The sequence below is a fragment of the Pygocentrus nattereri genome, chromosome 23 (genome assembly GCF_015220715.1).
Source record: "Pygocentrus nattereri isolate fPygNat1 chromosome 23, fPygNat1.pri, whole genome shotgun sequence".
Lineage (NCBI taxonomy): Eukaryota > Metazoa > Chordata > Actinopteri > Characiformes > Serrasalmidae > Pygocentrus > Pygocentrus nattereri.
In genome coordinates this window covers 19,626,216-19,651,920 of record NC_051233.1, presented here as the reverse complement: position 1 = coordinate 19,651,920, position 25,705 = coordinate 19,626,216, and the positions used below count along the sequence as shown (strand labels likewise).

General features: G+C 38.3%; 2 protein-coding genes across 3 annotated transcripts in view; one reads left to right on the top strand and one right to left on the bottom strand.

The window, feature by feature from the left end:
• Nucleotides 1-25,705, bottom strand: part of pbx3a (pre-B-cell leukemia homeobox 3a) — a 105,557-nt gene that overhangs the window by 74,849 nt on the left and 5,003 nt on the right. The window lies entirely within an intron of this gene.
• On the top strand, nucleotides 204-24,511 carry mapkap1 (MAPK associated protein 1). 2 transcript variants are annotated; one of them, XM_017698357.1, is made up of 13 exons: nucleotides 204-375; nucleotides 2,626-3,079; nucleotides 10,026-10,115; nucleotides 10,236-10,384; nucleotides 11,860-12,032; nucleotides 12,907-13,083; nucleotides 16,297-16,406; nucleotides 16,529-16,543; nucleotides 19,370-19,477; nucleotides 19,751-19,891; nucleotides 20,678-20,815; nucleotides 21,410-21,507; nucleotides 22,741-24,511. In XM_017698357.1, exons 2-13 carry the CDS (start codon nucleotides 2,806-2,808, stop codon nucleotides 22,861-22,863), a joined length of 1,596 nt encoding a protein of 531 aa, XP_017553846.1. In that variant the 5' UTR covers nucleotides 204-375; nucleotides 2,626-2,805; the 3' UTR covers nucleotides 22,864-24,511. The 2 variants fall into 2 exon arrangements, with proteins under 2 accessions (XP_017553846.1, XP_037389214.1); XM_037533317.1 differs by lacking the exons at nucleotides 204-375; nucleotides 16,529-16,543 and having other exon boundaries at nucleotides 2,806-3,079.

Sequence of the window (25,705 nt, the reverse complement as noted above, 5' to 3'; positions counted from 1 at the left end):
CTGGTGTGTTGGGGTCATCCTTTATGTCTCCTGCCCTTTGAATCCTTGAAGACAGAGAGTGAAAAGTACCAGCTCTCCCCGATGGCTCCTATAATGTGGAGTATTTCCCGGGGTTCTGGTCGCAGCCATCATCTCTCTCTTTTTCGCAGAGGGCGTTTCTACGCGGCTCGTTCATGCATTGTACTTCCTGTATGAGGGTTCACTTGACGGAAGTAGCTAGCCCGTTAGCTGCGGTAACAACAGAGGAAATGTATTCTTTTTCTGTGATTGTATGACACAAAGCGGTGATGAAACACGGCGTTTAAGAGTTATGGCTGTGCTGGCGGTGTTACACAGTCTGGATTTTTTCAGTTATCGGTTTGGGTATGCATGAAGGTATGTTTGTTTGCCCAACCTTTGGTCAGTAGACAAGCAGGTTAGCTACCCTAGCAAAGTAGCTAAGGTTAGCATCTGACAAGGCCTTATTATTAACGTGAGCTAGCAAGTAGCCAAGTTAGCTAACGCTATAGTTATGCGTTATCCTAACAAATCGACGTTAACATTTCCTAACGAAACAAGCGGTAACATAAGGTTAGTTTCATTGTTAAGCTGCAGGTCTGATTCAACGGCTTTTCTGTGTTTTGCTAATGTGTGTCTCTTCACTGTCAAACTGGGGTTAATGCTTAATACTTAAGGCTGGTGAACAGTAGCTGGCTATTTACTGTCTGCTACCGTTAACTTGAATGTAAAGCGAACGAGACCTAGGCTGATCTCAAATGGTCCCCTCCTCCTTGTATAGTGCGCTAGGCAAGTTTGGAAATGGACTTCTACACCCAAAAGTGCACTAGTTGTCCATTAGGGAATTGTACACATATGGCTGAGCCCCCACAGTGGCTATTAGTTAGACAGAATGTGCACTGTTTGGGCGCAGGAGCCAGTGTTATAGTTCCTACATAGAGCACTAGTTAGGAGGTAGGGACCCATTTGGGATTCAGCCCTAGACATGCATCAGTCTAGCAACGTTCATTTACGCCTGTTTTGCACTGCAACGTTGCGGTTGAGACTGCAGTAGGATTAAGTTTACTTTAGTGAGACTCCCTGTAGTAACTTAGTCATTTGGCGAGTAGCATCTGTCCTTGCTAATGTCGCTACGTAGCATCGGCTACTGTAGCTAGACAGCCAAACTCCCTAGCTAGCGGAGTCTTCACTGTAACAAACTTCTCTAGGTTAGCTAAGGTTAGCTCACATCTTTGGCACAAAGCTCGCTGCAGATCGTCAGCTGTAGTGGTAGCTCCCCGCTTTAGCTGTTTACATGTATTGGTGTTCACGTTGAACTGGTAGACTGCACGTATGAGTTAACGTTGGTAGACTTTCTGTATCTCTGCAACATTTAGCGATAGCTAGCTCCCTATGAAACAAGCTTGTCATTTTACTGTTGAGACCTCCCAAAAGTATTCTAGGTTTGAAGACATGAGGTATCGGAGCCATATGCACTGCAAGATAAACTGTGATTGGTCTAGTAAACTGGGTCCGAGTTGAAACTCACATCTGTATTTGAAGCAAACAGCTGCTAACGGTTGGTTAGCAGTCTGCTTTGTTTTTGGGCGTCAGCTGCCAAAACTGCATTATTTGATGCATATACGTTTCTAGAAATATTGACCACGATCATGATTTTTAACTTAAAGGGGAACTCCATCGACGTTAAAAAAAATTATACGTGATATGGTTAAGATGTAAACTTGCAGAGTTTCTAAATTGTTCACCATAGTGGTGATAGGAACCAGACATTTGCTCCCTTTCTGAAAGTTACTAACTAGCGTTACATGAGCTGGTTAGATATATGCTGCATGGTATCTGGTTCATTGTCATGTTTTGTGATAAAGTTTTGGTTTAAATATGTTTTAATCTGTTTGTGGTGGAGAGGTGCATGCAGGGTGTTGTGAGGTTTACACTGTTTTACTATCAACATATATAAAAACTCAGAAGACGTGTAGGATCACTGGTGGTTTTGGATAGTAAATAAAATGGCTATATTTGTGTTGTAGACATGGTGATCCCTGGTTCTTACTTCCATTATTGTAAATGAATCTGTACATTTCTCTACAATGAACCATTTCATATCAAACCACTTTAGATGACCATTTACGTCGCAAAGACTCAGTGATTCAGAAATTTTGGTGGAATTCCCCTTTAATATGTAGGCTACCTGTTTGAAATGTTAGTATATGGGTCTGCATCATTTGTATTGTAAAGTGATATTTACATGTAATAATGTGTTTAATAGAATGACCAGAAAAATAAAAGGGTGCTCAGGCCAAGATGGAAAATGTAACAAATCACAACCTCTGTAAATGTTCCTATTTGTGTCCTACAGTGTTGTCTCTATAGTCCCCAGAGTTAAAATTGCTGATTTAAAGATTATGGGGGAAAAAAAAAAAAAAAAAACCTCTGATGCATTTTGAGGGTGGGAAGAACTTCTGAAAAAGCACAAGGGCGTGATTAGGGTGGTCATAAGACGTAAACCTTATCCCAAGTATGGCCTCAGTCTAATGTCTAATTCTTTCAGTGTAGCTTGCTGGAAGATTACATCGCCTGTACTGTGATGAGGATATATTTGTTATCTGATTCCACAATTTTCCCATGCAGGCACACATGCTCCACCACAGAGAGCAGAAAACAAGCCCAAAAAGAAGAGGACATCACTGGTGAAGAAAGAGCAGAATCAAACCTCAGTGAAGTGCCAGAATATCACACAAGTGAAGAGGAGCGAGCAAGGAGAGCAGGTGGGGAGGGTGGCTTAAGGAGCAGCAGGAGGTGCCACTCAGAATGGCTTTCCTTGACAACCCCACCATCATATTGGCCCACATCCGACAGTCCCACGTGACTAGTGATGACTCGGGTATGTGCGAGATGGTGCTGATTGACCATGATGTGGATTTGGAGAAATGCCATTCGACTGCCACGTCTGCTGGTGGTGGATCGATGGGGGGTATGCTGGGAGATGGAAGTGTTGGCGTAGATGGTCAGACATGTGACCTCTCTCAATCCATGGACATCACCTCCAGCTGGGATTTTGGCATCCGCCGTCGCTCCAACACAGGTAAGCGGCTGTAGAACTACTAAGAGTGCTGCAAGCTGGGCTTTAAATCTAGCAAAATGGTCTGTGGGTAATCCTGTTTGTGTGCTTTGGTACAGATAAAGGCTTTGATTTTCAGACAGGTGTCTTATAAGAGGCACCCGAGGTTAATAGGGTAAAAGGTGCATCATGCTGAAATCTTTCTGAATTCTCACAAATCAGGGCCGTAATGTTGACCTGCTTCAACTGCTTGATTTGGCTTTTTTTGTATGGCAGTATTTAATGTAAATGGTTAACTGCATAATGCTCTTCCCTTCTGCACTGGGATAAATGTTATTGTTAGGGCTGCAACTACGGAGTTCTCATTTTTAAATATTCTATTGAAAATTGTTGAATATTTGAATATTCAACACATGTGTCACTAATGATTAAATAAAAGCCTGTCATTTGTTATTACAGTTAGTTTTCTGTCACAATGAACTTATTGCAGGGCAATGGAAAAACATTACTCAAACATCTATTGTTATAGGAAGTAGCATAAAATGCTAAAATGCAAGTAGCATAAAGTGCTTGCATTTTTGGAATGTATATTGGTCCAATCTGGCCACCCTGATTGCTGAAACTATTTGTACATTATAAACAGCTTCTTTTAACCAAGTTGTCTTGAAAAAAAAGATTCATGATCAACAGTTGTCATGAAGGTGTTTGTTATATGAAATCCAAAACATAGCCATGTTTTTCAAGCTGCTCAGAAGTTTCTTTGCACTCTGGATGGCCAGTGTGGCAGCCAGTGACAGAAGTAAATGCAGTAAAGGGCAGGCATTTAGCAATCCAGAGTAGGAGGACAAGCATTTGGGCTACACCAGGTGATTAAATCTGGTATCACCTCCTCAAATTAAAGCGCTAATGCAGACAGTTAGGAACACGATCTTAACAGCCCGACTTCTGACTGCCAGTATGTTGGGGCTTTGATAGGGAAAGACTGTTTGACTAACATGGAAAAAAGCTTACCATAAATCACTGTTTTTGCATGATATGCAGGTGTTATCTTGCTCTCTGAGAGGGCTTGCATTTATAACCAGTTAAAAGTCTCACTTGTTCAAATAGTTTTTTTTTAATTAGTGAAATTGATTATTTGTTGCAGCCCTATTTATTTATGCAATCAGAAGTGTGTCTTAAATTGATGTCTGCATTAATGATGGCTTTGCTTTGTATCCATGATAAACATCTTGATTTGACCAAATTCCACAATAAAGAACAAACTGACTGAAATTCATTTAGTCTTGTTAGACTGGCTAGACTGTGGATTGGTCTAGCCAGACCACAAAATTCAGCTTGAGCTATGGATGTTGACCCAATGCAGGGTCAGTGCTCAATGTTGTAATGCAACTGTTGTGTTGCAAGTCTGCCTTAGGGATGCACTAATACCACTTTTTTCACAGCCAGTGTGCAAGTCTGAGAACCGACACTTAAGGTGAAAATACCATGCACCCAGTATCATTAGCCTCACTTACACCACACTCATTCCTTATGCCACAGCTTTCTGGCTGTTATAGGTCACAGTAGTTTGATTGTGTTAGTTGCAGTGTGTATGCAGTTTCTTTATATAGTGCGTTTCTCAGACTTTGCATGATGGCATCTTCAGTACTGTTGGTCTGGATGCTTCTGGATGGCTATCAGTGCATCTCTGTTCTTAATACACTGAAAACCTAGCTTATTCTTAGTTAATGCTGCAGAGATGTTCCCTCTGCGGGAACAGTGTACAATCATTTGTTAATTGAAAAGGATACGTTCACATTACAAGCCTTAATTTTCAGCTCCCATTCATGTAGATAAGTAACTCGAATCTGTCAATGTGAACAAACCTGTATCCTGAAATGACCTGCGTGCACACATCTGCTGGTTAGTTTGTGGCTGATGGCACACTTGGTTCATTAATGTGACAGTACTGATCAAGAACAAGCCTTTGTTGTGAATATAATTTGCTCTAAACAGCTCACAGCTGCTCATTATGAGAGCAAGGCAAAATACACTTGTATAGTGTTTGCTGGCGCCAATTTAAGGATGGGTACTGCTGCATGCATGGTAAAGGAATAAAAAAAAAAGTGAATCTGACTCTGCTCATTACAGTCACTTGAATCAGTTATGCATGTATCCGATTTAGAACCACATATGAAAAATCTGATTTGAAAAGGCCTGGTTTACACACACACACACACACACACACACACACACTCACAGACAGAGAGAGGGAGAGGCCAGATCTGTACCACAGTAAAGGAGAAAAAAAAGTAAAAAGACAAAAAAAATAAATAAATAAAAAAAAATAAATGCATGTGTTGATTCAGCCTGGTAATGTGAACGTGAACCATATGACCTGCACAGTAACAAAGAATGAGCATTAAAATGTGAATCTTAGAGACCAATTGCATAGACCTAATTTGAAGTTTAACACTACACTATGTAAGATTTGGGAATTTGGAGATCTGTTTTAAATCAGTGGAAGACTGATTCCCTAAGTGGATGAATCTGATGATTGAGTGCATATTGAAAGAACTCAAAACATGAACGCAGTTCAAGCTTTTTTGAGCTCTTCTGAGGACCTGAGTGAATACTCTACTATAGCCATCATATCCTAATAAGTGTTTTTTTTTGTTTCGTTTTTGTTTTTTTTGTTTTTTTACTCTTCTTATTCTTACTTGTTTTACCAAAGAAAAATCTTACATAGTGCAGTTTTAAGAAAGTTGGGAAAGTGCCAAATTGTCTCCTCTTTATACATGGACAGTGTATCTATATCAGTGATGGTATGTTTCACCTCTAACATGTCACACTCTTACAGACAAGTCTAGTCTCCAAGTTAAAGATGTGTGACATCAAGTTTGTCAGGTTCTGTCTGTTATTTTGGGCAAAAGGATGCCACTTTAATTGCAGTTTTTACTCTCGAACGGATGTTACAAAAGAATAGAATGGGCATATAAATGATAAACTGATTGACAGTTAACTGGCAAGTCAGTCAATTTGTTCAACAGATGCTGTTGTTAAACAGTTGGTATGATTGTTTAATGATAAACACGGATATTCAAAAAGAACTGCAGTTTATGAGAAATTAAAGTTTAACTTTTTTCTTTTGCATGCATGAGGGCACAAAAGGCTATTGGTTCCACTTGATAGGCCTCCAAAGTTATCAAGTGTGCTGGTGAGAATAGTGTCTGGGAGCTCTTTTCAAGAGGACATTGGCATGAGTACAGTATTGTACTGTATCAAAAAGTACTGTATCAGTACAGTATTGTACTGTATTTTGTATCAAAAACAAATGTGACATGGGTGTGCAAAATTGAAGTTGTAGTTCCTTCAGAGGATGGCATCATTGCTAAGCAACCATGGCCTGCTAAATAAGGCGAACCATCACTTCGGTCGGGCATCGCTGTATATTGCGCTCATTTCATGAATTTAAACTTTTTGCCATGTAACAATGAACATATGATAACATGACACTGTTTAATGCAAAAACTTTAGCTTTATAAGTACTTTATCTTAAATTACCACTGCAAGTCTTATTCAGCCCCAATACAGCAGCGTAAATACTGGATCCTGCACCCACACAGTTTAGTTGTGTGTCCTCATAGGAGTGTGCATATCAAGTAATTTACATTTCCTTTGAACATGGCTCTGCCAATCAGGTTTACAACACTATTTGTTTTATAATCCAGTGATTATAATTCAAATGAATTTTTGATGGGTCATGTCCTTATTTTCAGGCTTGCCAGTTAACTGTTAATTGCCCATTAATAACAGTCTGTTGGTCAAAACAGTTCATCTAAATGTGCATCCCTAAATAGATGTGATCTAGTCAGAATGTCAAGTTTTCCCATCAGATGAGTTGTAAGGGCTGTGGTGGTAAGAGAACAGTGGGGTTTGAGAAGGAACGCAAATGAAAGAGTTAATGTCCAGTGTGCAAAGTAATTGGACAGAGTCTTTGACTGTAGACTGCATACTTTGGTTTGTTCAACCATTCCCAGATTAATTTTATTTATTTGAGAGTTCATGAGTGCACTACTTGTCTAATTTATTTTGGGAAGTAAAATCCCCTTCACAAAAGGGACAAATGATGCATTGGTCTAAGAATATAGGATTTATCTAGTCCACGACTTTGCTCCACTGGCTGAGCTCTTTTTTCTGGGGTTGATGCTTTGGTGGATAGTATACCATGTTGAAGTGTTTTTCCGTTGGAGAAACATCTGACCAGCTTGTCTCCAGAACAGGAAGAGAGTTTCGTGAGACCAGAGGCTACTGGTAAGCAATGATGTATCAAGGAGTGGGGTCAGTGTGTTATATATGGATGGTGGATTCTCAGTTTCTTTTGTTAACTGTTACCTTGTTGATTACACCTACATGGTATGTTGTAGAAAAAGAAATAAAAGCAAAGTGCTTTGACATTTCATTCTCATCATCTTAATGGCCTGACTGACCTTTAAAAAAGAAAAAAAAATGTATCACTCGTTTGCAATTGCTTTTTCACTGTCAACGAGGCACTCGTCAATCAAAAGCTGTGCTTGGGACGTCGGGAGGGACTTTTTAGGAGCAAAGCTAAATGCTTATTTAATATAATACATATCTAGTAATAGCAATATTAACTCTCACTGACCAGGCTGAGGACAGTTCGCATTTTTGTGTTTGTGATTCTTGACCAACTAGGAGAGCTTGTGGCTGCATGAGCACCAAAGTTAGTGACATGGTGACCAGCTTCAGGCAGTCAAAGGACTGTTGGAGGAACAGTGGACCTAGATTAACAACTCCCTGCACATTTCAGTGCTTTTCCTGCTTTAACAGACCCATGGCCACACAAATAGTCAGGGGTTGGTAACATACCATTTAGTGTGCAAGTCATTTTTGACCAACTAGGAGATCTTGTGGCTGCACAAGCACCAGTGATATTGACACTGTAACCAGAGTCTCGCAGAACTGAGAAACATGGTGCTGCGCATTTTAGTGCTTTAACCATTTTAACACACACACACACACACACACACACACACACACATTACAAATAGTCAGGGGCTGTTACGAGCTTTGCATCCAGTTTTTCTTCTCTCCAGGAGTGGGGTTGGGAAACACTGCTAACCCACAGTCCCTGCACCTTTTTAATATGAATATCCATTGTTGGTTGTCCAGGTCTGACAGTCCTGTGAGCCTCTGCCTGAAACTATTTTAGGTAGGGAGCTACCCAAAATATGCACTATGATAAGAAGCCGATTTCAGCCTTGTCTATTAATCTTCTCATTAAATGATGCAGTTATTAGTACTTTGCCAGAATGTGTCAGAAGGTAACTACTGCAACATTTAAGATGGAACAGAAAAATTTGAATAAGAAGCTGTCTTCAGCCTCTTCTATGGAAGGACATTTTGTAGTAGCACAATGTCAGAACACCGGTCACTATGTCACTAAAACTGGTGCTTCTGCAGCCACAAACTCTCCTAGAATCACTTCCACAAAAAAAAAAAAAAAAAAAAAAAAAAATCACTTTGGACAGAATTATCCTCAGGCTGCTTAGCAGGTGTTAATGTCACTCTGCAGTTGGTATTGCTGCATCTGTATTGTCTTAAATAAGTCTAGCTCTGCACCAGCGCCATCAAAGCTTAGACTCGTAACCTCCTCTTAAAATACATTCCACAAGTGCGACGGCAAGGAAATGCAATTGTTTTGTTACGTCAGTCAGACCATTAAAAGCAATGAAGATGAAGCACTTTGCTTCTCCATGTTAACCTTAAGACATTATGCACAGAAATGCAAATAAACATTTTGCATTGGAATTGTGTTAATATACGCACACATTGTAAATAAATGACCATTCAAATTTGCATTTGAATTTGTATAAAGTCTGGAATACGCTTCCATACGTTTTCTTATCTCCTTCTGAATAAGATTTTTAAAAAATGTTTTAATTCATGATTTGAGTTGCCAGTGTGTACTTTGAGATTTGTTTATCACATTACATGCAGGGCTTTGTTCAAAACATTTAGGGTTTAAGCCCCACTAAGCCCACCACGGGTCTGTCACTAGTAACAGGTCAAACTGTCTGGCCTTTTTTTTTTTTTTTTTTTCCCCCCCAATAAATATTTCTTGCTCTCATTTTACCAAACACTATGACTCTTTAATTCATTGTTGATTCTTTAAGAAGATCAGTTAAGAAACACTGTTAAACCAGTTATCTACAAGCTGGTCTGAAGTTAGTCAGAAATCAGAAATTTTACCACTACATCTGTTGTAAACACACCATAGCAGTAATTGAGTAGTGTCTAGAACATGTTCTCCCATTTCTCAGTGTTTGAATACAGATTAATTCACTTGTGATGACAACTTGATGGCGAGAATAAGTAAGTAAGTAAGTAAATAAATAAATAGTGGAGGCTTTGGAATGGATACTTTGAGGCATGATGTTTTTAATTTTTTGGGCTAGGTGGCTTACAAGCCTGGCAATCCTTGTCCTAATGCCGAGGGAAGCAAGATGCTCAACACTGCTAGGAACTTGAACATCTTGTTCCGGTTTTCAATCAGAATTGAGAGCAGCAGTTCTCAAACTAGTCCTCAGAGTCACCCAGACAGTGCGCATTATTTTGTTTTGTTTTTTTTCCTTCAGTAGGGGAAGAGGGAAAATGTAGACCATGTTGTGGTTAACTTACGTAGGTAGTGGCTTCAGCCAATGCCTGTGTCAAACCAGTGAGGCTGAGAGCAATGCTGAGCTACAAAAATCTTCATAACATGAGAATGCATCACTGGATTCTGCTCATAGACACTGTTCTACTGTTTGGATGACTTTATATATTAGTAATAAAAGGGGTAGTCCTTCATATATTTGTCTGGAGATTAATTTATGCTGTATAGCCGAAATGTCACTGTGCTTTTCCAGCCCCCCCCCCCTTTTTTTTTTTAATTTTTTTAAATGATAACTATGGTATCTGCATTTTAAAGCTCAAAGGCTGGAGAGACTGAGGAAGGAACGCCAGAACCAGATCAAGTGTAAGAATGTTCAGTGGAAAGAGAGGACGTCTTCTCAGTCAGGTACAGCACCTCTAACTGGCCAGGGGCTGTGGTTTTATCTTGTATGTTTGCATTCTTTTTTCTGTCCCATTCTTTTTGTTGCCTTCTGACTTCTTTGGTGTTCATTCTAAATCTCTGTAGTGGATGACTTGAGTTCCCTTTTTGAGAAGAAGGACTTTAAAGACAGACCTCGGTGCACAGGGACCAAATCCACCCTCTCTTTGCGGCTAGAGCAGTGCCCTCAGCAGCTCAACAACCCCTTCAATGAGTACTCCAAATTTGATGGCAAGGTATGAACTATTAATTTAAAGGTGCTTTTTCCTCCTCCACTCATACAGTATATATGATTAGACAACTACAATGAAATGAGTGAAAAATGAAATCCAACTGTTTAGCCGGATTAAAGGTAATTAAAGGTAAAAAAACATTTTTCTGCACTGATATGTGAAAGTGGCTCTAAGCATCCCAAAAACTAAACATCAGTATGCCTATGCTTGGTCTCGGTATCTGAAAATATTACCTTTTAACTTTTTTGCAGAATAGCAGGGATATGACAGCAATGCAGTCTGAGCTGGTAAACTAAGCATCATGGTTATATGATAAGTGTGTTCTAACTGAATGCATGTGTATCTCAGGAATTATGAAAATCAAAGGATACACCAAAATTTCAGTCACCAAAACATTTTGACCATGAATCAAAAATGCCATTTTTGACTGAAATATATAGGTGGCTAAAACTGCCAAAAGACCAAAATTTTTCCAAAAGAAAAAAAAAAAATCCAGCGAAAGGTCAATTAGGACAAAGAAGTCTTAAAATATAAATTAACAAATCCTTTGAAAGATGATGAAAAAGGTACTTAAAACGCTGCATTTTTCTTCACTTTCCTGAGCAGGTCAGTGCTGATGCGTTCAGACAGGAAAGTCCCTGCTAGCACGATTATGCTATCTGTAGCATTAGTTCTTGAAATTGTGGGGGAAAGAAAAAAAAAAAAAAGTTAGATGACAGCGAAAGTGTAAAGTATAACTAAAGAAATAATGTCCTGCCTTGGACGAACAACTGTCCTTTGAACAACTCTTACACATACTGTAATTTAAGTTAAATTTATTTTATCCAAATTGATAAGTCAATAAGTCAATGTTTTTTTTCTTTGTTTATTCGAAAGCATAAATAGATATATACACATACATATGCACATACACGTTCATTCATACATGCTATATATTTATCGATGCACCAAAAAGGTAATGCATAAGTAGAATTTATTTCTTTTGCACACAGTATGAATTGCCCTGTGATTGAGTGCTACACTAGGGCAGGCATGTCAAACTGGGAACCTTGAAAGTGTTGCAGATATTAGTGTTTTTGTCTCTGAACTCAGTGCCCTTTATATTGTGTGTAAATTTTATGATGAATGGACCAAAGAAAATGTCTCAATGATGGAAAAAGGTCTGGTTACATTGACTTACCTTAAAAGTATACCCCCCTCCCCCATCTCCTGTTATCATTTGATATGCGAGGTTTTGTTCTGACAGCACTGATTTATTTCTTTGGTAGTGTTAGTAATCAAAATTGGCATTCTAATTCTCCTCCTGTTAAGTGGGAAGTAACTTTTTTTCAGAGGTAGTTGTTAGATTTACAGAGATTGGAATACTGCTTTTTTTTTCTTACGGTCATGTAATACTCATCTAATTATGTTTAACCAAAATTCATCATACTTAGAGTAACTATAATCAAACAATTTGTGTCTTTATTATTCCTTTACAGGGCCATGTAGGTACAACAGCAACCAAAAAAATAGACGTCTACCTCTCAATGCAGTCTGCCCAGGAGAAGTTGCATCCGATGATGGTGGTCACTATGGCCAATGCACGGGTCCATGATCTCATTGGTCTTATCTGCTGGCAATACACCAGTGAAGGTCGCGAACCCAAGCTCAAGTAAGTAATGGCACGAATGAAGATAAAACGCTACATGTATGACCAAGTGACCCAAAAAATCTGGATTGAGTGAATCAGAAGTATTAAAAGGTGATTGTAACAAGAATTGGAAACGTAGAGCCAAAGTATGATGCATGCAGATGTTGGCATCTGGCTTTCTCTGAACACTGATCATATGGGCGAAAAAGGACTAAATAGAATGCTTTAATTTTAATAGGAATTAATGTACATAAAAATTACAGTCGAACATTTTGTGCATTAAGGATCAAAACTATTAAATGGAGGATGAGCACTGTTACTGATATGATAATATAAGCCTGATCTGCAAATGAGTCCCATCTTCTGTTTTAAGTCTTTGATTGCATTCCAATACAAAAGCAGTGAGGGCCATCCTGTATTGCCATTGCCATAATAAAATATATTTGGAATTGTTTAATTTGTCTGCTTTTGGTGCTGATTAACCATTCCTGGTGGTCAGTTTATAATTTTAAGTATCAGTTTAAACCCGTGTCTTTAGTCATATCACAGCATTTGGGATGAATATTGCAATTAAAAATTCCCATGTTATGTTAAGCTCACTGCTACTACTGTTTTTTTTTTTTAGCTGTACAAGCAAAACCTTTGTTTGCTTTGTTTATTGCATATAAACAAATATGTTTGGGGGGGGGGGGGGGGGGGGGGGTCTTTGTTTCTTTGACTACACGCTTTTTGTTTTTTAAAAGTGTGGTAGTTGTAGAAGAAAGCTTGACAAACTAGTGAAACGTGTATCGATGATCAAAAGGTTATATGGTTTCTGAATTGTTAACATTTTATATTGAGTTGTAAAATTGTTACTATTTAAAAAAAAATGCTAACTTTATTTTTGTCTCTGCAGTGAGAACGTAAACACATACTGCCTCCACATAGCAGAGGATGATGGAGAGGTGGACACAGATTTCCCCCCTCTAGATTCCAATGAACCCATCCACAAGTTCGGCTTCAGCACGCTGGCCCTAGTGGAGAAGTACTCATCTCCAGGACTCGGGCCCAAGCAGTCACTTTTTGTCAGAATGTAAGTCATTCTCAGCCGATTTTACATACAGATAAGGCAGATGTTACTGGACGGTCTTTAGACTATCATAAAGAACAGAGGGTTGTGCATACTTGAATATACTGTATGAAATACCGTATGCATACTGTAAAAATACTGCATAAATACTAAAGTTTGGGGGATGTGCTCCTATCAGAAACCAGATGACCTGCTTCTTCAAGATAAAAAAAAAAAAAAAAAAAAAAAAATTTACTACCAATATTGGTGACACTTTTACTGTATTTGTTTGGCCAAAGGCCCCGAACCAAGACAGTATGTGCTGGGCAAAGATGTTTACATGATTGTTTACAGAGACACAGTTTGGATGGCTTTACATGTTTAACTGCAACTTCTTTTTGTCTACAAAGGCCCTCAATCATTTGATTTAAATCCAAAATTTTTCAAATACTGGACAGAAGCACAGGCTCCTGCTTAATCCAAGTTTAGATTAGCTTGCACTTTTGTGAATTGAAAAATAAGTAGTTTTTCCTTTTTTTTTTTTTTTTTGGATGCCTTCAAATTTCATTCTATTATGCTGTCCCTGGAATAGTCCTAAGAAGAGCACCTTCAGCTTCTGAAGCGTTGTTTTTTCTGTATAAATAGACTGTATCAGTCTTGGGCCGACAATCCAGTTAATCATATATTGCGTTTATTTAAAGTGCTGGTATCATGCAAAATATCGTCATTTTGTTCTGGGTCATGTGCCTGTGATTATTTATGAGTTCTCTTTTGTAAAAATCATTCTAAGCCATCATTTAAAAAATCTATACAATAGAAAGGATTGCACTGAATTATAGGCTATACAAACAAAGCATCTGCTAATTGACTACATGCTTTAAATGCCACTTGGAACAATTATGTAGATTTTCAGTCTGGCAAAGAACACTGAGTAACATACCAATGAAACAAAGAAACAGATTTTCTGTATGTTAGAGAGTGAAATATACAGGCTTGTCCAGATGAAGGATGCCAGTGTGCCATTTCTGTATTCATTCTTTGCATCTGTTGGAGTTCTTTAGAACCTTCTACTGAAAACATTTTTAGTTTTGGGTGTGCCTAGGGAATCAGCCCTAATCACCTGTTTGGTTCATGTATTTGAAAGACCATCAGGAAGCTGTTTATTTGGCATTCTTGAATGTGGGCAGATGTGCAGCCAAAGAAATGTTAGCAGTTTTTGCTACAATAAGCGGGTTTTGTTTTATACACATTACCCGTTTTCTGCTATGGACTGAGATTTGGTCCCCAGGGCTTTTGTGCTCCCCAGGTCACCTTCCTGCCCCCTACCGAAGAGGCAGTAGCAGACCCCAGAGGACAGCTTGGCCAGTGCTCAGCCAGTAGTGGGCCATCAGGGCTCTGTCCTCTGAGCATGGTGTATCAGGCCTGATATTAATGCCGCCTTACGAGACTGTCAGGGGCTTTTGCTCAAGTCAGGCCTGCTAAATAGAAATGGACAAGTGAGTCCTCTGTCAAAGACTCAGTGTTGTCCCTCTGTCTATGGCCTTGGGTTGTTTTTATGTTGTGCTGTAGAAGTATTTGCGGCCAACACACACATGGGGTTTGCATTCAAAGTTTTAATACAGCAACATCCAACCCTTTGGGTTTGGGCCACAAATAGATGTATGTATACAGAAATTTGGACAATGCCAGTAAAACTGTAGTAAATGCTCAGCACTGTATGCTCATGTCTGTATAGGCTAGCAAAGTGTTTACAAGCTGTGAATTTGGGCTGCCCAATATAGACATAAAATGCAATGTGCAGAAAAGCTGTTAGATACTGCAATGACAAACTGAGTTGCAATAAATTGTTTGGAATATACAATTTCAGTATGTCTCCAGATATGTAGGAAGTACAGACAATTATAAAAAAGTTAAGCCACATAAAAAAAAGGTTTATTCAAAATGAATGACCATATTCTTCATATGCAGCATTTCCTGCTGTTTCTTGGTTTAAAATGGCAGTTCTTAAAGCTTCTTGTAGTAATATAGACTCATCAGCACATGACACTTCACCATTGCTTGTTGAGAAAAACCATCTTGTTCATAGTAATTTTTTTTTTTTTTTTTTTTTTTTTTTTTTTTAAAACACAGGCTAGTAGTTCAGGTTAGTCCACTTTGTGAGTGGCTGGATAGCGAAATGGATAAGACAAACCCTGCATACAGATGACCTGCTTTTGTAGCCATTTTTGTGTCCTTTATTTGATCAAAATTTAAAATTCTACCCACTAGCTAGGTCTTCCCCTGTCACACAGTTGCCATTAGGGGAGGCTGAAGGCTAGCATATGGTTCTTCAGAGTCATTGTAAAGCCAGTAATGGCATCTTTTTGTACTGCTGCTAGCCTCATTGGACGACTGAACATTCTTAGATGACAATCAGATGTTAGATAAGTGCCTGCATTGGCTCTCTTATATATATGGCTGCGTCATTGATGGGCTGAATGCTTAAACTGTCAGTGTCATACATACCAATGATCACAAAGACTATGATCCACAATGCTGAAGTGGCACAAACCTTAAATGTGACAGATCTGATGTTTTCACAGCAGCAATGCTAATGGGATCTTTTCCAATCAGGCCTGAGCCACTTTCATATTCTTAGATCAGATACATATCGGCGTATTTGCCATTCTTCTCTGTTAATGTGGCAGCAATGTCTAAGCTCAAGTTAGTGCCATTAAGTGATGCAGAAGCAACTCACCATTTTTCACACATCTCAACCTAATATTGAACAACACAGAGCTATTCAGAGTATATTATCTTTGACAACTAGCAGAACAAGCCTTTGTTTTAATGATGCATGTGGTTCATTTATGTGACATTACTGATTGAGATGTGTACATGCAGCTCATTTCAGGACACATATTCAGGAGGCATATTCACATTAATGACCTATTTGAATCCCTTACCTACACGAGTGTGAACAATCAAGTTAGAAAGATCAGATCTTGGCAAAAAAAAAACTGAATCGGGCAGTGAGGCTTGTAATATGAACATAACATAGATCTAGGACCAGAAGCTGGATTCGGATTTAAGCCTCTAGCTTAGATGTCTGAAGACCTAAAATAGCCTTATTGTATGTGTCTAGAACTGGCAGTGTTTTGCTGTAATAAAATGTGATCAGAAAAAAAAATAAAATAAAAACAATTTATGCCCCAGGGAGTTGTGGCGTTCAACTGCCCATGTTATCTTTGTCCGTAGAAATGCTGCCCATGGTTTCTCCCTGATCCCAGTGGACAGTCTAAAGGTAACCATGAAGGAGATTCTACAGAAGGCACTGAAGAAAAGAAAAGGCTCACAGAAAGGATCAGGTAGGAATCTTCATAAGTAGCACTGGGTAGTGTTTGAAATTTTTTCAGTTCTGGTACCTTGAATTCAATTCAATTGTGAACCTTTTTCGGTACTTTTTTCTGAAAAATCATAATTGCTACAGATGTCAAATGTCAAGGTAAGGTCCTTGGCTCTCACTAGAACATTCTGATCGAGTAGTCTTCAAAATATTACAAAACTGTAGAGCTCAGAGTTTAGAAAATGTCATAGCTAACTCTGCTTCTTAGTGCTATCCAAAGCATAACTTATAAAGATCATGGTGCATATAAAATGAAAGAACATTTAAGTCTTGCAACTTATTGAAAGAAACACACTAAAAGAACTGTTCATGATGTGTTCTTGCTGAGAACTGTTGTTGCTTTGTTGTGTGGCAGTGGGAAGTTTTGCTTTGGATAATGAGTTGTTGTTTTTTTTGTTGTTGTTTTTTTTTATGAAGCAAGTTTCTTTCCCATGCAGTCAAAAAAAGTTCCTGTTTTTCTGACGTCAATTTACTTTGTTTATCTAGTGCTATGTTACTGTCTGTTGTGGGTCTATGCAGTCATGATTGGGCTATAATTTCAGTGTTGTCTATGGTTTCGTTATCAATTCCAAATCAGTTCATTTGAATATTGCACAATATCTTACAAGATAGCAAAATCCTTAAGGTGGTCCAAGTGCAGATTTTTCTTTACTGCCTGTCATACTGTTTTAGTTTGGTACTAGAGCTATTTTGTGCAACAGTATTGCAAGTTAGTTTATTTAAAAGCTCTCTATTAAATTGCATTCGTTTTAAAAAAAAATGTGTACTGTTTTGAAGATGTTTATTTTACTGTGCAGCTTTTGGTCTGTTTACTAGCTTCTAAAACTCTTCCCATGCACAGCATTTTTGCCAAAGTAAATCTATAAGATCTCTGAACCACACAGGGTTGCATGCACTTGGATGGGCCTCAGTCAAAACCAGCAATTCTTAACAAATTGCAATTTAAGTTAAATATGGATCGTTTCGCTAAAAGCAATTGCTGTCCATCACACCCATCTCTGTAATTTTGCACACGTGGTTTGATCACATCACCACACTATCTTTTTGAAAACATGGATAGTTATCTTGTCACTTGCCGATATTTGCTTTTGATATGGTACATCATTGTAGTTGTGCAATTGTCCTCAAAATGTTCCAGAACACCACTACTTTTAGATGCATTCTTTTTTGTTAAGGAAGTCTATTTAGTGGAACCAGTTGTCTGCTGCACCCATTTCAAACCTATTCAAATAGGAACTTCTTCAGTGCTTTATTTAACTGCTTCACTGCTGTATTTGTAATTATTAACCTATTGTTAATAGGTTAATCTGTTAATCATATACATCCCTATTGTAATTCAGATTTCCCAAAACATTGGAGAAAGTCAGCAGCTTCTTGCTTTAGTTAAAGAAACTCCACAGTCTAGTGCCACCAAACTTGAAATATTCAGACTCGTGTTATCAACAAATATGCAGTGTGTTTGTAGATCTGACTCAAGATGCAAGATCATGAAAGCTGAAGGGGGAAAAAACCAAACATCCGTTTTTCCTATAGCATCAGGCTCGGTACAGCTTCCCTTAGCCTTTCATTATGGAACAGCCTTCAGTCTGATAGACTGAACGAAGCCCTACATAATTAATGCAGGTGTTTAAAGAAAAGCCAAACAACTTGAAATAGTTATAACAATCATGTATGTTAGTACGCTAGCTAGCACAATAGTTTTTATAGCTGATGCTATAATTTACAAATGACATTTCTTTAAAATTAAAAAACAGAATACAGACTAACTGACCTTTTCAAATGGTCTTGCCCCTTTCCTTTAAATACCGCACTTACTCCATGTATCGCTTCAGTTCCATGCTTCAGACTGAGTTTTACACTGAAAGGCTTATTCATTGAAACTGGTAGGTTGATTTGTAGGGATTTATATTTGTACAGTATTATACTTGTAGATAATAATTAAACTAAAATGTTCTACTAAAAGCTCACACCCCAAAGACTCCAGACTTGACTCAGACCCTAGAGGTTTAAAGCTTGGCTCAGATTTTATTCCAAGTAATTTATTGTTTAATCTTTTCAGTGTAAAAACAGATACTGCGATCAAATGATGCTGAAAAATGGAAAAAAAAGGGATGCGTGGCTTTCATAATGACAAGGTTATTACACAAGATTTTGAAGAAACAACTGCGGTCAGATTTGCACAAAACTATAAAGGGGAGTCCAACAAGCCTGCTCCAGTAGTGGCAACAGGACAACTTGTCTTGACAATTGGCCTAATGAATCATGCAATTTATGAATAAATAAAATGTATGCTTTTCAACTGCTTTCCCCATTATCACTTGGTTAGAATTTTACTAATGGGGCTTAACACTTGAGAGAGCGAGAAGGCAGGGTCGCAAGATGAGTCCTACTACTCTTCAGAAGACTCATCAGCCAGAATAAAAATTGTGATTAGTTACTTAGTGATAAAAAGGGAGTCGTCATTTTATTAGTTCTAATTAGGTCTACATTCCAGTTAATACATCATGTGATTGTGGTATGTGATGGGTATATCAGCATTTCTAGCATCATTTTGTCTTAAACTGAGCACTAGATCAAATAGAATTGATCTTAGTGGGTTTAAACCTGGCATTACAGTTGGCAGTTAGTGTGATGGTATTAGCCTTTTTTTTTTTTTTTAAATTTGAAAATACGTTGTATTGTGTGAAACGTTTATGATAAATAAGCCAAAAGAAACGGCCCAAAATTGCTTAGAAAAATCAGGTTCCATTGACTTGCATTAAAAGTAAGGTTATTCATCGTCGTAGAACGCCTCAAAAAGAAGTTTTCTTGAACTGCTATCAGACCTTTTTAAGATGAGGCTTTAGGTGCATTAAGCATGAAGTCCTTAACTTTCTGTAGAGCTAAGACTAATCAGTCGTTAAAGTGTCCATTGTGTTGTTGCAGGGCCCATGTACCGTCTGGAGAAGCAGACAGAGCCAAATGTGGCAGTGGATCTGGATAGTACGCTGGAGAACCAGAGCACACTAGAGTTCTGTCTTGTCCGCGAGAACAGTGAGTTTCAGCACAGCCCACTACAGTCTACAACGATGACACTCATGTGACAACAGATGCTGTGCTCATACTTTATATACTGTATGCGCACACACACACACACACACACACACATTAACCTAAGTTCAGACAGTGGAATGCGCACAGCACACTTCTATTTCTGTCCATGCCCCTCCCCCTCCCCCCTCCCCCCTCCCCCTCCCCTATTCATCTGTTCTTTTCTTTCTATCTTACACTTTCTCTCTCATCTCTGTCTCACTCTTCCCACCATAGGTTCCAGAGGAGAGGAGAGTTCAGAGGAAGACCCTCCTATAGACATCACTACAGTACAGGACATGTTGAGCAGTCATCACTACAAATCTTTTAAAATCAGCATGATCCACAAGCTCCGCTTCACCACTGATGTTCAGCTAGGTATGTTGTCAAATGAATAAGAGTCCTGTCCAATATTGATGTAGCAACCAGAATTGATATTAACATATTGGTATTGTATTCATCTTTGTGATTCGTTCTTCTGAATAAACAGATAAGAATTGTGACCAAAATGTAAGATGCAGGCTCTTTACTGCCCTCTGATGGAGCATAGAATTATGAACATTTAATGTTAGATAAAAGCTGATTTACTTCTCAAAAATGAGTTGTCTTTTTAAGGCTGTCATTACTAGTTTTATACTCTCCAGAGTAAGCTTAAGCTTTGTCTCCTTTTAGGCAGCCATGCGGTTTTCTCTTTGTCCTGGTATCTTGCAGTCTCACTCACACACAGTTTATATTGCTTTCTACTGCAGAATTTTATGAATACAGAATACACCAAAGTGCTTTAATTTAGGTTTGCTTTGCACAGTGTTATAAGGATAGTGTTGCTATGTTTAGGACATATCAGTTTTGTTTTCCCCAAATTCTGTTTTGTTTTTGCTTCCATTTTCTTTTTTCTATGTTTGTCATAACAATTGTAAGAGAGTGAATGAATTCATTTATAAACACTTCCTCTTTCCCTATTTGTACTTCTATTCACACCATTTCTTCAGTATGCCTTAAATGATCTGCTTTGCGAAAGTGAACGCATGAGCTCACAATAACCTCGTTCTGGACCTCATGACAGGATACTAACTTAATGGATTTTGTATTGCCTATTGGTATCAGTTGCATTAAAACACCCTTGTTACAAATCTTTAAATTCTACCCCTGCCTGCCCTCTTTTAGGTATTTCAGGTGAGAAAGTGGAGATCGACCCAGTCACCAATCAGAAGGCAAGCACTAAGTTTTGGATCCGACAAAAGCCCATCTCTATAGACTCAGATCTGCTATGCGCCTGTGATCTGGTTGAGGAGAAGAGTCCAAGTTAGTATTGCTCTTATCACAGTTATGCAATTGTATATGTCCAAAAGTGTGTAGACACCTGGTCATTGAACGCTACCTCTGAAATAAATTAAATTTAGTATTAAATAGTATTAATAGGCAGTTTACCTGCTTTACATAGATGTTAGAAACCCGCTGTGAGGGTTTGAGTACATTCAGCCACAAGAGCATTAGTGAGGTCACTGATATTGGATAATGAGTTCTGCATCACAAACTGCACTCCAGTTCATCCCAAAAATACTGGATAGTGCTTAGAACAGTTAGTACTTAGGACAATGCTTACACCAGTGCCAGATTAAGCCAACTGAGTTTTGTACATTAGGCCTGAAGATCAGCCTTAGTTTGAAAAAGCCTTGGTTTCAATTAGACTTTGAAATTTGTTCAAAGACTAGGCTGAATGTGAGCAAGAAACTGGTCCCTTGATATCAGTCTTTACCATGGCTGCAGTGACTTCAGCTCATACTGATTTTTTTTTTTTTTTTTTTTTTTTTTTTTTTTAAATGGAGACTCATAAGTTTGTCTTTTCTGCTTGTATTCCACATGCAGTCAGTCATTGTCCATGTGCTCTCTTTTCAGGTCATGCAATATTTAAGCTCACATATCTCAGCAACCATGACTACAAGGCTCTTTACTTTGAATGTGATGCTGCTACAGTCAACGAGATCGTGCTAAAGGTGAAGTCTCCTCACACAGTCATTTTCTGATGGTGTCTTTGCTGGGAAGACATTTGGGTTTTATGTTTTCTAGGAAGTAGGGATGTCGGTTAATTCAAATAGTCTTAAATGCATTATTTTGCCTGACAACACCCTGCATTTAGCTCTTCATGCAGATTGAACATTTAAATTTAGAAAATCATGTTTTAAGCTGCAGTCACACTAAAGTTTTGTGTGTGTTGCTTTATGAAATGGCCATGATTGGCAGTGGAGTGAGTTATGTGCAGCTGCAGTTAGCCTAGGGCTTAACACACCTGCCATATACAGTAAAAACACAAAAGTGAGCATTATGCCAGATAACTTTGTACTTGCCTTAGTATTGTGCTACACACTGATCTGTAGCAAGATGTAGATAACTGCTATGGCTGGCAGCAGTGGTGTACAGCTGCTGTTAGCCAAGGAGCTATCATTGGGGTTAGATAACTGGCTAACTTGTCTAGAACAAACAAAACTGCAACAACAATAGTGCTACAACTTGTGCTTAGACCTTGGTTAGATTAGCATTTTAAATGTGCTTTAGTTTTTAAATTTTGCCACCCCTTCAGAGTTCAATGCAGGTACAGCAGTAGCATTAGTTGTGTTCACTTAGTTCAATTAGTAGTTCAAATTGAACTAGTATGTGCATTTTTTTTTTTGCTGGCACATTCAAGTTTTACTGAGCTTTTGGGCCTTCTTAAACTTAAAACCTTCTCAAAACTATCATCAAATATCTCAGACATCAGACAACGAAATCACTTTCATGTAATATCTGTCTCTGAAGTAGCTTTGAGGCATCAAATGCCTCAGACGTCTGTTTCTTAGCACCACCACTGAGCAGTTCTAATTCTCTAGAGGGCTTTGACTGAATTTGTTAAGATCTTAACGGTTTAATTATGTAGTAGTTCTTAAAAAGCTTAGAGTAATCCTCCTTTAAGAACCAAAATATGAGCTCTGTTCTTCACTAGAGGGCAGTGTAGAGCCTGCAAATGTTGAATAGGTTTGAAATAGTGCTTTAAATGTCAGATTTAAACAGTCAGTTTAGACTTCAGTGCCAATCTATACTAGTAAAAGCCAGCATGTCTCTTCCTACCTGTTATTTATCTCTTGGTCCTTAGGGCAGTGTGACGTTTCATTGCTGTTTCCCTTTATTTTATAGTAGTGTTTTCTTTGAATGTTTGGCTTCTTTTGACTTTACACTGATTTCTCCTTTCTCAGGTGAACTACATCCTAGAGTCTCGTGCCAGCACCTCGAGAGCCGACTACTTTGCCCAGAAGCAACGCAAACTAAGTCGGCGCACCAGCTTCAGCTTCCAGAAAGACAAAAAGTCAGGCCAGTAGGATGCACAGCCAAACCCCTGATTAGGAGTCTCTCTGAACCAAGTGTAGAGTCAGACAGTGTGAGGTGGATTCTGGATAGAAAGAGGTCCTGGTTAAAGACAGAAAATGAACCAATAACATCAGGGAGAACCAGAGAGAGGTGAAGACAGAAGGATGACAGAACATGTTGGAGGTAAAATTAAGCAGGGCACAGTGATAATGAAAGCAGAATGATTGAGGTAGTGCAAAGAAAGTAAGAGAAGAGGTGGGGGTAGGTGGTGCAGAGTTATATTGACCGTCTCAAAAGGTCAAATCAGCTTCTGGGGGTCTGAATACTGGAGCACTGTCAGTCCTTAGCCATATCAGAGTGCTGTCAATCAAGAATGTACAAGAGGAAATAAAAATAAATAAATAAAATGGAACAAAACTGTTTGAAGCCACAGACCGAACACAAATTATCATCAGTTTTTGAAGCACAAGCTGCTGTTTGTGCAAGAGTCAATTTCAAAGACTTCTTTTGGTTTTTTAACATCTCCACTGCCTACAAATGAACTGTACATACAAGTGTACCAAATGACCGCATGTGGACATAAGAAGCCACTGAGAGCAAGCAAGCAAACTTGTACCTGTTACCCATTGCATCACACAACGCACTATTAAGCTATACAGTGTTGGGACGTGTAAAGGGAACATTCTTGCTTTTTTTTTTTTTTTTTTTTAATATTTGAGATAGGGGGGGGACAAGCAGCCACGTTTGGGTCACACTCTCTGGCCATTATACTTCAGTGCCTGGTACTGTTCAATTGGACAATGTTGTGTTCTTTTGAAGTGGATGATTTAAACAAATCAATTCAAAGACACTTGTGTTTGTAAGGTTGGGAAGGAACCTTGAACCACTCTTATTGTTTAAACCAACACATTTGGCTGGTTTGTTACAGAATTTTTAATTATCAAACTAATTCAGAGATGACCTGTACTTTTTTTACTGTGATGTGGGCTTTTCCTCTTCTGCATTGTATCTACAGACTGTAATCAAGCACGGTCTGTCAGGCTGGTCAGAACGTTGTTCCGACTGTCCTTTTGGGCTGCATCTAGGGAATGTATGACTGTTTTTACAGCCTTTTTTTTTCTCCTTTTCAGATAAAAAAAAAAAAAAAACCAACAAAAAACAAACAGTGATAACATAATATACTCTAGGTTTGTTGCATTTGCGTCTTTGGATGGTTTTTCTTTCTTTGCCCACTCCAGTTCGTTTTCTTTCAGACATGGTGAGGCAAACTCACATTATATAACCCAAAAGCTGCTGTTGTAAACTGGATTCAGGGTGTTTGTTCAGATCCAAAACTCATGATTCAACTCAGGTTTCTGATTGCCATTTTGTGTTGACTGGTCTAGGCTTTTTCTCCTTTTTTTCTGTCTGTTGGAAACGGAGAGAGAGAGAGAAAGCACTTGTGTTCTGTGCCACTGTTGGCTCAAGTGAAAGGAAGTGTTCCCATGATGGGAAGAAGAGCTGCATAAAGACAATTCAAATAACTTTATTTATAAGGGGTAATGGTTTGATAATGAGCGGGGGTATCATATGACCTATGGAATTAACGATATTTGCTACAGTATACGCAATGCTGTATTATATAAGTAGATTTTCTAATTAAAGATTGAACTAAAAGTCTTCCGTGTCGTGGTGTTCAATTCAGTTTAATAAGTGTGATCATTGCACCATTACCTGTAGAGATGGTCAACATACTGCATGTGATTCTGGGAAATGGGCGCTGGAGACTAGTTGTTGGGGATGTATTTACGTAAAAGATTTGGGTGACTTGACTAAGTGATGTTATCCTCAGGTATTTATAGCTCCAGTGTTAAACTCAAGCAAACTTTTGGCTCTAAACCTCAGCTGATCAAATACATGAGGGGTAAATGGAAAGTTGTATACATGTAATTTTTAGCCAGACTCCTTTAACATCACAGCAGCTCATAACGTTATTGCTATTCTACAATAGCTGTTCAATGCAAGTTACGTCCCATATTTTACCCAAATCTCACATTCCAAACAATAGTAACAATATCCACTTTTCTTTGATAACGAGTATAAGAGGATAGTTGCCATGTTTTGCATTTTCCAGTTTTATGTGGCTTTGTTTTTAAATGCTTACAGAATAAGGATACCAGAGCCTGAGCTGCACGGTTCATGTAATAAGGATATTATGCTGAACAGCAGAAACAATCTGTGAATTTAAAATAAATAAATAATTAAATAAATAAAAAGCTGGACATTTCTAATTTATCAGGTTACATAACTTCAGATGAGAACTGTGCCAACAGTCTGACAGTGTCATTTAGTGAATGCATGCAAAGCTGATTTAAGGTACGCCTGTGTTCAGGGGTGGAAAGAGTGCTGAAAATCCATAATTAAAAGTGCTGTTGCTGTTGTGATAATTGAAATTAAAAGAAATAACTCAAGTAAATAAGTGTGTAAAACTAAAATAAGTAGTGGAAAACTAAGTAATGGATTTACTTTTTCAAATATCTGCAATTAAAGTCTGATAATGGTTCAGTTGACTTGGCTACAAGATTGGAAATTATCTGTACAAAGAGACTGACAGTTTTTTTTAAAACACTGTAGTAGACACGAAGGGACAAATGATCATTTCATTAATCTTCACAGATTTATGACCACATTAATGTTATTGTCCAATTAACCACAATTTAAAATGTAGTTTTACTCTGAAAACAGAACATTTTGTACCATTGCTTTCCAGGGTTCCTTTAAAATACTCTTCCATTTCTTGTTTAATTTTTACTGTTGAACATGGCCTGTTTCATTGGTTAAGGTACTCATGTGATCTGCACAGAGCACAACAAA